This window comes from Dama dama, chromosome 3 (assembly GCF_033118175.1).
Source record: "Dama dama isolate Ldn47 chromosome 3, ASM3311817v1, whole genome shotgun sequence".
Lineage (NCBI taxonomy): Eukaryota > Metazoa > Chordata > Mammalia > Artiodactyla > Cervidae > Dama > Dama dama.
Window position 1 is genome coordinate 62,356,447 of NC_083683.1, and position 14,464 is coordinate 62,370,910.

The 14,464-nt window shown below is 40.0% G+C and overlaps 1 protein-coding gene across 3 annotated transcripts in view; it reads left to right on the plus strand.

The window, feature by feature from the left end:
* The window catches only part of GRIP1 (glutamate receptor interacting protein 1), a 442,838-nt gene that overhangs the window by 367,297 nt on the left and 61,077 nt on the right, over positions 1-14,464 (plus strand). For all 3 annotated transcript variants that reach the window (XM_061130617.1, XM_061130618.1, XM_061130619.1), the window contains 2 exons: positions 5,554-5,623; positions 7,232-7,377. In XM_061130617.1, coding sequence (XP_060986600.1) covers positions 5,554-5,623; positions 7,232-7,377 — 216 coding nt within the window. The remainder of the gene's footprint in view (positions 1-5,553; positions 5,624-7,231; positions 7,378-14,464) is intronic.

Here is a 14,464-nt window from a genome sequence, read left to right on the forward strand (position 1 = left end):
GGCCAAGAAGATGGAAAAAGATTAAAGAAGCAGAAAGAAAAGCTGACAATGAACTTGATTTGTGTTCTGAACTCCCCACAAGTCTGAGTGGTGGAATCAGGAACTCCTGGAAGTGAGAGTGATGGGACAGCTAAGAAGACAAGGGGACTGACTCTGTTAAGAATCAGTGAGTCCCAGGACTTCCCTGGTGGTCCAGTGATTAAGACATCTCCTTCCAGTGCAAGCAGTGAAGGTCGAGTCCCTGGTCAGGGAGCTAAGATTCCGCGTGCCTTGCAGCCAAAAAATCAAAACATAAAGCAGAAACAGTATGGTAACAAATTCAATAAAGACTTTTAAAATGGTCCACATCAAAAAAAAATCTTAAAAAATGAAAAGAATGAATGAGTCCCTTAGATTCCTTCCCCCACTCAGAAGCACCAACCATCCCTCCCCATTCCTGGCAAGCCCAGTTTTATCCTCTTGAAAATGTGAAAAGGAGGGTCTCTGGATGGGGAGGCATAGCTGAGTGTCTCAGCCCTGCTCTGAAAGCAGAGATCCAGTGAAACACTGAATGTGGAGGCTGCTGTTCTTCCCCCTGAAGTTCTAAGAAGCCAGGTAGCCAGGCTTAATCCCTTCTGAGCAGAAGGAAGAATCAAGGCCATGTGACCCAAAGAAACAACCTGGCCAGAACTCTAGAGTGAGGAGCCCCACTTTGGAGCACCAAGCTTTCAAATAGCTACTTTGCAGGGCCATCTGGAATGTGAACAGACAGCTAAGAAAAACACAAACACTCGGAAGAAAGAATCTAAGATGCAAGACTATCACCAAAAACAAAGAGGAAACACAGAAACAGCGCATGCAAGAAGAAGAAAACTTTAAAAAAGAAAACAAAAAAGACTCATTAACATCATCTGTATCCATGGATACGTGGGGGGCACTGAATACTGTTGATCTGTAGCCACTAGACAGGGAACAAACAGCTCTTGAAAAGTAAGAATACGGCAGAAATAAAAAAGTTCAACAGAAATGTTGGATAATGTTGAAGATTTCTAGAAATTAGGACAAAACAACAAATAATGAAGAATCTAGAAGAGACAGGAAAATTATATAAGATGAGCCCAAATAACACAATATCCAAATAATGGGCATTACAAAATGAAAGAGGAGACAAAAGTATAAGGATATACTTTCAGAGACTACCCTGGCGGTCCTGTGGTTCAGACTCTGCACTTCCACTGTAGGGAGTGTAGGTTTGATCCCTGGTTAGGGAGCTAAGATCCCATATACCTAGTGATGTGGCCCAAAATTGAAGGAAAAAAGAAATATTATCATAAGTTTTCTAGAATTGAAGGATATAAGTTTCCAAAAGGATGGATGAAAACAGACCCACACCAGGCATGTCATCATGAGAATTGAAAACACTGGGAGAAAAAGACAATCCTACAAGCTTCCGGGGTGGGGGACAGGGGATGTTTTCACACAGTGTATCAGAATACAATAAATAAAGAGATGGGAATACCAGACCACCTTACCTGCCTCCTGGGAAACCTGTATGCAGGTCAAGAAGCAACAGTTAGAACTGAACATGGAACAATGGACTGGTTCCAAGTTGGGAAAGGAGTACGTCAAAGATGTATATTGTCACCCTGATTATTTAACTTATATGCAGAGTACATCATGAGAAATGCCAGGCTGGATGAAGCACAAGCTGGAATCAAGATTGTGGGGAGAAATATCAATAACCTCAGATAGGCAGATGATACCACACTCACAGCAGAAAGCAAAGAGGAACTAAAGAGCCTCTTCTTGATGAAAGTGAAAGAGGAGAGTGAAAAGGCTGGCGTAAAACTCAGCATTCAAAAGACGCAGATCATAGCAGCCAATCCCATCACTTCATGGCAAATAGACATGAAAACAGTGACAGACTTTATTTTCTTGGGCTCCAAAATCACTCTGGATGGTGACTGCAGCCATGAAATTAAAAGAAGCTTGCACCTTGGAAGAAAAGCAATAACAAACCTAGACAATGTATTAAAAAGCAGAGACATTACTTTGCCTATAAAGGTCCATATAGTCAAAGCTATGGTTTTTCCAGTAATTATGTACGTGAGAGCTGGACAATAAAAAAGGTTTGGGCAAACTCTGGGAGGTAGATAGTGAAGGATAGGAAAGCCTGGTGCTCAGCCTCTTTTATTGTCCAGCCTGGCGTGCTTCAGTCCACGGGTTACAGAGAGTCAGACACAACGGAGCAACTGAACGACAACAATTAAAATGACATCAGGCCCCTCAACCCATAGCAGTTCTGGAATCTAGAAACCAATGAAAGAGTGCCTTCAAAGTTCTGAAGAAAAGGAATTTCTAGCCTAGAATTTACCATCTAGCAAATTTGAAAGTAAAACAAAGACAACTATGAAGGATTCAAAATACTCTCCTCCCGTGCACTCTTCCTCGGGAAGCTAGTAGAGAACGTGTTGTTGTTGTTTAGTCCCTAAGCCGTGTCTGATTGTTCTGTGAGCCCGTGAACTGTAGCTCTCTGGGCTCCTCTGTGTACCAATCACCAAAAGAGTAAAGCCAGGAGGAGGGAGAATTGGATTCGGGAGGCAAGGACTTCAAGGATGCAAGAGGGAAGAGTTAAAAGATAAAATGAGGCACATTAAAAATTTTAAGAGTCTATTTGAGCAAAAAAACTTGATTAAAAAAAAAAAACTTGATTCATATCTTACAGTGTCAAACCACAAGTAGTTAGGAACGCTCTCCCAGCAGGAGTCTGGAGATAGACATATACAGGAAGATTGGAGGCAAAGAAAGGAAATGATTTGATTGGCTATAAATCCTAGTTGGCTGCTTGTGACTGGTTGTCCTTAGTATTTTGATTCATAACCTTGTAAAAGCTTAGATTTTGGTTGGCTTCCATGGGCCAAGAAAGACAGATGAGATTGTTGGATGGCATCACTAACTCAATGGACATGAGTTTGAACAAGCTCTGGGAGTTGGTGATGGACAGGGAAGCTTGGCATGGTGCAGTCCATGGGATCACAAAGAGTCAGACACGACTGAGGGACTGAACTGAACTGATACGATATCACTTTATGTGCCATGCTAAGTCGCTTTGGTCGTGTCCGACTCTTTGCGACCCTGTGAACTGTACCCCGCCAGGCTCCTCTGTCCATGGGATTCTCCAGGCAAGAATACTGGAATTGATTGCCATTCCCTTCTCCAGGGAACCTTCCCGACCCAGGGATCGAACCAGCGTGTCTTAAGCCTAACCCGCTTTGGCAGGCAGGTTCTTTAACACTAGTGCCACCTGGAAAGCCCAATATCACTTTATATATAGAATCTGAAATATAATACAAATGAACCTATTATGAAATAGAAACAGACTCATGGACATAGAGAACAGACTGGTGGTTGCCATGTGGGGAGAAGGCTGGGGAGAGGATGGAATGGGAGGCTGGGGTTAGCAGATGTAAGCTTTTATATACAGGATGAATAAACTAGGTCCTACTGTGTAGCCCGGGGAACAATAGTCAACATCCTGTGACAAGCCATTATGGAAAAGAATATTAAGAAAAAAATGTGCATATATGTATAACTGAATCACTTTGCTCTATAGCAGAAATTAACACAACATTGTAAATCAACTATACTTCAATAAAATTTTTAAAAAAGAAAAAACATGGTGCTAGGGTGTGCAAACCATTCCTGAGCCCTCAAAGCCCCAAACCCATGGCCACCTTTAAGCGTGCATAGTAAGCGTGGTGGTGACGGTGTCAGGAGCTCGTACCGATTTGGACCCACTTCTGGGTTCAGCTTCATCACTCCAGGGGGCATCCACCCATGAACCTTTCAAACCTCAAGTTGGAACTTGATTAAAGGAGAAACAGAAGAATGTAGTAAACATGAAATGGCCGCCATACGTGTCTGTAGACCATGAAGTTTCAAACCGAGTCTCTGCAAAGCTGTGTGGGTTTGTCCAGGGGTCAGTGTTATTTCCCCCTGTTAGAAGGATGATAGAGATGAGTTTGAGGTATTTCGTTGCCTATATTATTGTTTTGTTTTAGCCCATTTCAATGGACCATGAATTTTTTAAAAAAACCAAAGGAAATATCAAGTGCTCTTTGATGGTAACTAAAGCTTGGGAAAATACTGTATAAATTCACTGGCAGATGGTAGGAAAGCTGTATTTACTGGTCAAAGTTTTTGTTTTTGTGCTCTATGCCCAGAACAATTTGCTGTTCTGAAATATAACACGAGTAAAACTGCTGAGTGTTTATATTTCTCTGGTGAAATCCCAGCAAATCGTTGAGTAGAGGTTTAAATCATGAATTAATTATAGTGAACAGAATGTTTTGCATTCTTTGCTAGAAGCTAAGAATAATGATTGGATGAAGTCCCATTAACATTTACTGTGGACTAACTCAGTGGGTAAGGTATTGGTATATGTGTTTGCTTTTTCTTTCAATGATGTGTTGAGATATTAAACCATCTGTTCTTGTGCATAAACGTTTTCCTGGGATTCAGATGGGATTATGGGATATGATATGGTTCTATGATTATTATGGGGTGATCAGACTGTTTATAATAAAATCTTACCTTAGGGGCCTTTTAATGATCCTTAAAAGGAAACCACTCCAGGCTTCAATGTTGGCAAAACATCTCCTCTTGGATGCATACTGTTGTTTACAAATGTTGGTATGGTTCATTTTAATCATCGAATTCCTAAATTAAATGTAAATTTTCTAGGTCAAGATGATACTTTTGTTCTTACATATACTATAATTCATTCTGAGGATTAATTCTAAGACTAATTCCTAATTACTTTTCATTATTATTATTTCATTATCACCAAATGGAAATATTCATAAGAAAAGTTATAAGCCCATAACTGACCCCTGTGCAGAATAATAGTTTTAAACTCAATAAGTTACATGTACATGTTTAGAATATGAATGTATATAAAAATATATAGCATCAGTCACATTTCTGAACATTTTCAGAGCACTCTAGGTATGAATTTGTGAGCAAAATTTTAGAGTTTACAGTCTATCTAGCAGAAGATTTCCTTCTGGGGACAAAAAATTTACATCAGTGATTCTCACCCACTTTCCACACAATACACTTGAGTAATATGACAGGGTCCCATAAAAGAGTGGCATCTCCTCACTGGTAAGGAGTGAAAGAAGGGGTGGGAGAAGGGATTACATGTAAGTATCACCAAGGGGAGCCCCTAATTGCTTTTAACACTGTTCTGTTGGACTCTTCGCCCTTCACTTCACTCTGCTGAGAATCACAGATTGAAACAGATTTAATTCTGATGGACAGCTTTTCACTTGCTTTCTCCAGTTGCAAATTTAAAATAACTTTGCTTGCATTTTCAAGTTTCTAAGTACTTTAACACAAACATATTTTTATGTCTAGAAGGGATAATGTGCACATTTTTAAATTCATTTACTGATTCTCTTTTCTTTGCATACAAATTGAGCTTGCACTAACAGTTGTTATAAAATGAGACTTGTACAGTACTAGGTGAATCCTGAATATAAAGGTGTGACTATTCTGTCCTCATTATTACAGCACCATCCAGTAGAAAACCAGGAGACCCCCTGGTTATATCAGATATCAAGAAAGGCAGCGTGGCACACAGGTAAGAAAGATAGATTTACTGGTTCGTCCCAAGGATTTCTTAATTACAGCAGAAATGACTTCTTCCACACACGAGACAACCTTGTTAATGGGCCATGGTATTCTCAGTATTTTCCAGGCAGCCGCAATTAATTGATCATATTTGACATCCCTGTCAATGGCATGTAGAACTTTTCCTCAACGTCACTTTATTTTTGCACCTAGTGCAGAAACCATCACCTAAAGATGCTTTTTAGGGTCTTTCATGAGTCCAACATAGCCTTTCCTTCACTGATCATCTTCCACCCTTCACTTTTCCAGCTAAAAAACTGAAAGTGGCCCCAGTTATGAGATTCACCTCACATGCAAGTAATAGATTTGGGGAGAGTTTTACTAGATGCTGGAACATCCTCCCTAGTCAAGCCAACATCTTCCCTTGAGCCTCAGACAATGTGTATGTTTCCTATTTGGTCCATTGACCTTGAAAATCAAGGACTCCTAAACTTTCAGTTTCACAGATCAAAATATTTTTAATTGATTAGGAATACTGATGTAAGACTATTAACTTTCTTTTTGTTTTTCAGTTAAGGATTTTACAAATCTCATCTATTGTTACAGTTGTTTCATTAGAGGAACATTTTGATACTCAAAACGTAGGAAGGGCATTAGTTTAGGTATTTAGGTGTAGGTTCAGATACTGTGATGAGGAAACTCATAAATAGTTTGTTTCTCGTACAGTAGTTGGCAGACAGGCAGGCAGCACAGGGCTGGAGAAGCACATCTGCCAGTCCTTCCAACTTGCTCTGGTTGGTGTGATTTTCCAACCCTAGACGGGAGGAGGGGTGGTGCCCAGAGAGTCTGGCATGTGCATCTTTAGGGGACGACCCAGAAGAAGGAAAGGGAGAATGGAGACTAGGAAGCAGCTAGCAATCAGAATCATAGATATAATGCATAAAGGATGGTCCTTACCAAAACATAACCTTCCTTACAAATATGTGTGCATATACATATAGAAGCACCTATAAGCAAATATACATTCTCACTGTTTTTCTCATCTCATGATAGACCTTAAAAACTTCCAAGGCCTGCAGCAGTCCATATGAGACCCTCAGTGGTCATTTTCCAGTTCACCGTTTCTCCCCACTGCAGCCACAGTGAGTCCCCTGGTGCAGGTGGAAATGCAGAGACACCAAAACTCAGACCTCCCCTAAGTCCATTCCACCTGACTCCCCTCACTCCTTCCACCCTCGCCTATGTCTGGACTGCCGAGGACCAAAGTTGGTGCAACAACGCAAAGAATCATAAGGACCCCTGAGCCGTGTAAACCCAGGCTCATTACACACCTTCCTGGGAACCTCGGAATTCCTGAATGACACTTAAATGGTTGTCCTGATCGAATGAAAGAAAACAGAACAAAAATGTTTCTTAATAATCTGCAATTGAATGTCACAGCAGCCATCCAAAATAAGACTGGAGAAAGGGGATATGTCAATAAAATGCAATTTTTCAAAGTTGAAGAATCGTATTTCCCCTAAAGACTACCATAATGCTACTTTATGCAGAATGCCTTTTAAATAACCTGGTTAAGTGTTCATCATTAAGCATGCATTTGCTATGCCTTTACTAACAGAACGGGAACCTTGGAACTTGGGGATAAGTTACTAGCCATAGATAACATCCGGCTGGACAACTGTTCCATGGAAGATGCAGTTCAGATCCTCCAGCAGTGTGAAGACCTGGTGAAGCTCAAAATCCGCAAAGATGAAGATAATTCAGGTATTGATCATCTCCGCAGTTAAGACTGATTTCTCTAACTGCCCATCTGTCACCAAAGATATTAGATCTTGGTGTTTTACATACAACAGCTGCCTGCTGACATTGCAGCAGTGTTTTCTGTAGTTAAGAGGGTCTTTAAATTGAGCGTTAAGAGTGTAGTTTGAATTTTAAATAATAGGGTTTTTTAATGATATAATTAAGATATTTACATTATATAAATGTTACAGCTGTATTAAAATAATTTTTAAAGATAAGAAGTAAATCATCACCCAATACCACCCTAATGGAATAGAAATAGTCATTTTCTAGTTGATGTTATATTACATAATAACAACTGCAGTGCATGTTCTATTTTTTATGTGGCTATATATACTTGGTACCACTTTACAAATCCTTAACAGCTATTATTTTAATTTACTGCCCATAATTTATTTACCTTTCTTTTCTTCTCACTTAGATTGCTCCCATTTGTTTCATTACTGTAGGTGGCACAATCATGGATATTTTTATGTGTAGATATCTTTATTCAACTTCTCTTCTTTTGAATTATTTCTTTAGGACATATTCCTAAATAGTAGGATGGCTGAGTCAAAATAAAAAGGGAATTTTTATGATTCCTGATGAGTCTTGTACCACGTTGCTTTCTTAAAGGGCTATATCCATTTTTAGTGCTTCCAGTAATGTGTGAATACAGGGGTGCAGTGCGTCTCAAATTTGAGAAGGCCTCAGATCACCTGAAGACCTTGTTAAAACACAGTCCCTGAGCGCTAACCCCAGGTGGGGACTGAGACTATCATTTCTAGCAAACTTCATTTTGCTGCTGCTGTGGCCAAGACTCAATAATCTGAGTAGCCCCCTGCGGATGCCCTTTTATCTGATTTGGATAAGAACCCAAGCTAATCAAAAACAAGAGTCAACTAACATGGGGATTTCTAAAATGTGACATATATCTATAACATAAACATTTAATTTAAAAATGTACCCATCTTATGGGTGAAGTCACTTTTCTGCTGACTATAGTTACAAATCTTTCGACTTCTTTGCTTAAGTCATACCCATAATATACAGTTTAAGATTTCTAGGTTTGGGGGGTTTTTTGTGTTGTTTTGCTTTAATACAGTGAGAATTTAAAGAACTTAAAGCAATCTGAATGCTTACTCCAACTAGATTTTTATCTCCCTAATGTTTTCAAGTTTTCCCTCTAATTATTAGTTGATTTTTGCCTATTAATCCCCTTTATTGAATCTTTCCAAAGCATTTGACTTCTTCATAGTTCCAGTATACTCATATTTCATAGGTTATATAAGATTCATCAAATTGTATAGTTAAAATAACAAGTGAAACTGGCAGAAACAGGCTTGGGAATAAACCTAATTGACTCTAAATGTTAAGCTTTTGACTCAATTGGTAGCAGAAACAGAGGTACATGGGGTGCTATTGATACAAAGGGAAACATTATTCTGAAGCGTTCAATGGCCTTGGTTGGTATATTTTACAAAGAGGATGGAAAGTCACAATGAATCCAGTAAATTGGTTAAAGGGAGAAGGGTTAAGAGAGTTTCTACTGAATAATTTCATCCCAACCAATAATGAGCAGTTGTCAATGTTCTGCAATCTCTTGGAATCTAATCCTCTAGATCCAGAGTTCACGGTCACATCAGGCCATGTGTTTGTGATTACTATTCAGAGCCAAAACAAGTTGGTAATTACACCCCCTCAGTACCACTGGTAAGGATAATTATATCCAAATATATTTTATAATGAACCTTTAAAAATATGCACAGATTTCTTCTAGTTATTTCACAAGCAAGTGACTTTCCTCACCAACATTTGCATTTCTCTCCTAACAAGTGTACCTCAATGGTACTTTTCGGGGAGGATTTGTTTTAAAAGAAGGATAGAGCCTCCAGTATCAGGCTGGGTTCTGTCCTAGTGAAGAGGCAAAGCCCTGTGGAGAAACCCATTTTGCATGATTTGCGAAGCTAAGCAGATCTTAGCTACCTTCCTTGAAGAGAGCAAAGCCAAGCCAGAGATGAATATGTATGATGTTTGTGGCTGGCAGTGCTCCCAGTTCCAAAGCCAGGCAATGCAGACACACACTGAGAAGTTTCAGAAACAGCTGAGCACCTGGAGAGCCGCATCTTACTCCAGTTGCTTCTTTCCTTTGGCTCATTTCCCCCCCTTCTAGTCCTTTCCCCCTGCAATCCTTATGCCTAATACTATGGTAAGGATCATGCTTGTTAGGTACTTTTTAAAAATTTATAAGTGGTTTCAGTTTTTTAAATCTTAAAATCTTCCATTGAAAGCCATTCACCTAAAAAAAAAAAGAAAAGAAAAAACCATTCACCTAACCAAAATAAGACTGTAAATATAGGCATTAAGAGATATTTACCCAAACCAGATTTTCTCAAGTCAGCATACTGAAACCCATACCCAGACACATTTTTATAACAGACCACTAACTGAACATTATCATCTGATCATTGATTTGGAAGAATTTGAGTGTTTCCATGTCCTTTTCCACCATGAGAATACAAGTATAATTTGAGTAACCAGTTCTTTTTTATTCAGATCAAAACAAGGAGGGGATTATTCAGTGCAAAATTTGGACATCGACTAGTTCAAGGCCCACTACATAGTCATAAAGAGCACACACTTTTAAATCAGACCTGTGTTTAAAGTTCAGTTCTACTGCATTTGAGCTGCATGAGTCTGGGCAAGTTACTTAACCTGCCTGAGATTCGGTTGTACTTTCAGTAATACGTGCAAAATAATACCCACCTGGGGTGCTGCTGTGGCTTGTTGAGAGATTTACTGGCACAGTCAGTATTCAATAATTTGGGACTATTTTATTATTATTATTATAGTCTGAAATGCTTTCCCCCACATTAGTTCTGATCCTAGGTCAAGATATAAATGAGTGGGAAATAAGCACTATTCATGACAACAGTCACTGATTTTGAAAGTTTGACACTGTGCTTAATCTGAAATTAAGCTGGTGATTTAAAATTGAAGGCAGGAGGAGAAGGGGACGGCAGAGGATGAGATGTTTGGATGGCATCACTGACTCGATGAACATGAGTTTGAGCAAGCTCCAGGAGCAGGTAATAGACAGGGAAGCCTGACACGCTCCAGTCTGTGGGGTCACAGAGTCAGACACAACTGAGTGACTGAACTGAACTGACACTGCTTAATCTGAAATTAAGCTGGTGATTTAAATTGTCTCAATATTTGTCTCAACCCTTTGTCTCAATATTTGAATTGTAATCAGAATGGTAATAGGCAGAATATATACTCTCTAAAATATTACTTACACGAATATTGGACTTTCTATACCAGTAGACTTCAGGAGTCTTCCAGTTCTCTTTTTCTTTGTTTATTTCTCTTATTTTGTTTGGTTGAGCAGGATCTTCATTGATGCACGTGGGCTTTCTCTAGCTACAGTGATCGGGGGCTACTCTTGGCTGTGGTACCCAAGCCTCTCACGGTAGTGGCTTCTCTTGTTGCAGAGCACAGGCTCGAGGGGCATGGACTTCAGTAGCTGTGCCTCAGGGGCTCAGTAGTTGTGGCTCTCGGGGGCCCTAGAGCTCAAGGGCTCCAATAGCTATGGTATATGGGCTTAAGTTGCCCACAACATGTGAAATCTTCCCAGACCAGGGATCGAACTCATTCCCCCTGCATTGGCAGGCAGATTTCTATCCACTGTACACCAAGGAAACTCACAGTTCTTTCCTTAGCTGTCTGCTCCTCTCCATCCTTGGTTCTGTCATCAGTTACAGAAAATTTATCATCGTGCTTGATATCACTTGGTTTCCTGAACTAGTAATTCTGTAGTTGAGTTTAACAGATGTTGCTTCAAAATCTACGTGTGTCTTCCAGCTGCACCATTTTCATTGCTCTGTCTTGCAGTTTACCCAGGGAGATGGCAGAACTATTTTCAAACATTGTTAAAGTGTTCATTTCTCATTCAGTCATGCCACTGGCATTTACCTAGTGTCTGTAAGGTACTCGGGACTGGCAGTCCTTAGATTAAAAAGGACACAATCGCTGCCCTTAAATCAGTTACCACCTTATAGAGAAACAGAAGAAAATAATTAGCAGTATGATGAATGTTCTAGGTGTACAAAATGTTAAGAGAATATGAAGGTACCCATTTGAGACTGGGGAACTCAAGTAACTGCTTCTAGCAATCCTGATCTCGAAGGTATTTGGGAGATGTTATTAAAAATTAACAAGAGGAAGAGTAGGAACCAAAGGAAGTCAGAGAGCATGGCACATCTTAGTAGCACATACACCTGAAGCAGAAAGTTTGTGCAAGAACTCAGTAGTAGGTGAGTAGACAGATACACTGAAGCCAGATCATTATGGTCCTTCAGAGACCATAATGAGAAATGCTGGGCTGGATGAAGCACAAGCTGGAATCAAGATTGCCAGGAGAAATATCAATAACCTCAGATATGCAGATGACACCATCCTTATGGCAGAGAGTGAAGAAGAACTAAAAAGCCTCTTGATGAAAGTGAAAGAGGAGAGTGAAAAAGCTGGCTTAAAGCTTAACATTCAGAAAACTAAGATCATGGCATCTGGTTCCATCACCTCATGGGAAATAGATGGGGAGACAGTGGAAACAGTGTCAGACTTTATTTTTTGGGGCTCCAAAATCACTGCGGATGGTGACTACAGCCATGAAATTAAAAGACTCTTACTCCTTGGAAGGAAAGTTATGACCAACCTAGACAGCATATTAAAAAGCAGAGACATTACTTTGCCAACAAAGGTCTGTCTAGTCAAGGCTATGGTTTTTACAGTGGCCACGTATGGATGTGAGAGTTGGACTGTGAAGAAAACTGAGTGCCGAAAAATTGATGCTTTTGAACTGTGGTGTTGGACAAGACTCTTGAGAGTCCCTTGGACTGCAAGGAGATCCAACCAGTCCATCCTAAAGGAGATCAGTCCTGGGTGTTCACTGGAAGGACTGATGTTGAAGCTGAAACTCCAATACTTTGGCCACTTCATGCAAAGAGTTGACTCATTGGAAAAGACCCTGATGCTGGGAGAGATTGAGGGCAAGAGGAGAAGGGGACGACAGAGGATGAGATGGCTGGATGGCATCACCGACTCGATGGGCATGAGTTTGAGTAAACTCCGGGAGTTGGTGATGGACAGGGAGGCCTGGCGTGCTACAATTCATGGGGTCGCAAAGAGTCGGACACAACTGAGCAACTGAACTGAACTGAACCTACAGTTTAAATTTTAAAACAAAAGCAAGATAAAATATTATTCCATTAAACACAATTTTTTTTCATTGGACTACATTTCACCTATTAAGTGTGGAAAATTTAGCATGCAAATTGAGACACTGTAAATATAAAATGGGCTTCCCAGGTGGTGCGCTGGTAAAAAGTCCACCTGCCAACACAGGAGTTGTGGATTCAATACCTGGGTCAGGAAGATCCCCTGGAGGAGGAAATGGAAACTCACTCCAGTATTCTTGCCTGGAGAATTCCATACTGAATTTTTCAAGGCTTAGTACAAAAAATATAGAATATCTCAGTAACAATTTATTTAGATAGATAGATTATATGTTGAAGTAGTACTTTGCTACATTCAGTTAATTAATGAGATTAATTTTTTTTTAAAAAAAGGGAATTTGAATTTTGCTCCAGAAGCCAATGGGGAGCTATTAAAAGACAAAAGAGCAGAGAAATGAGTCCATAGTATTTTGTCAGTGACCAGTGGTTGCAATCACTTCCTGAAGTGTTGAAGATGCATTTAAGAGAGTCTAGATTAACTCTGTTTCTAGCCCAGACTGGGGGAAGCAGTAGAATATAATGACTAAGAACACTAGACTGACTTCACAAGTGACAAGCTGGCAAACTTGGGAAAATTAACTTCTCTAAGTATTAGTGTCCTCATCCATAACGTCTACTGAATGTCTCCTTCATATGACTGTTTTAGGGCTCAAAGGAAGCAATATATTTAAGCACTCAATAATGTATGGCACCTAGTAAGACCCAATGAATGCTGACTACCAACAGCCATTATTAGAATGTTTTTAAAATTAATTTTAGCTTTATTTTACAATAGCCAAGTTTTTTGAAACACTTGGGAGTATAGTGGTTCCCCTCCCTATATTCTGTGGCTGCTCTGCCTAGAGAAGCTTTTGCATTTGTCATCTTTCACTCCTACAGGAATATAAATCAAGTAGAGCCGATGGATGGGTGGGCTTCCCAGGTGGTAGAGTGGTAAAGAATCTGCCTGCCAATACAGAAGACGCAAGGGATACCTGAGTTTGATTCCTGAGTCAGGAAGATTCCCAGAAATAGGAAATGGCAACCCACTCCTAGAGTGGCAACCTAGAAAATCTTATGGACAGAGGAGCCTGGCAAGATATAGTCAGTGAGGTCACAAAGAGGCAGACACAACTGAGCGATGGAATACACACAGAGCCAGTGGGTGCTTTTCTGGGTCTGAGCATTAAAACAGCGGCTGTTACCTAATCACCCAAACCCCAAAGATGCAATAACCGCCTTGAAAGGAGATCTATTGCCTTGTCTGCATCTAGATCCAAATGTATATGAAGAGGGGAGAGTTTAGAGCTCTGAGAGCAAAACAGTAGAGAATTTTGGGGAAATTGTGGCAAGAAATAGATGGGGGCAAAAATTTAAAAATAAAAAAAATTAAAAAAAAATAGATGGGGGCTTCCAAATCCCTCCCAGATAAGCTATAAGGGTCTGCTTTCTGTCACTGCCTTTGTGCCCGTCAGACTCATGGCTGCTAATGATATCTCTCTCGAGGTAGAGCACCTCACTTCTAATATACAGCATGTTTCTGGAGGCCATAAATTCAGTATTTTCCCTTCACCAGCTCTAATCTGCATAGAGAAACATTTCCAGGCTGCAACTTGTCCTATCCGAAGCAAATGACTTTTTCACATTTCCAAATAGAGTCTTATGCAGATATAGCCTTAGTACCAGTTAAATCTGCCTTTCAAAGATTTGGCCTTTCATTTTTCACTTTTTCAGCTCATCAGTGTTAAGCCAGCTAAGTAATTTTCAGCAGCTTTTCCCCCATCAAATCTAGATTG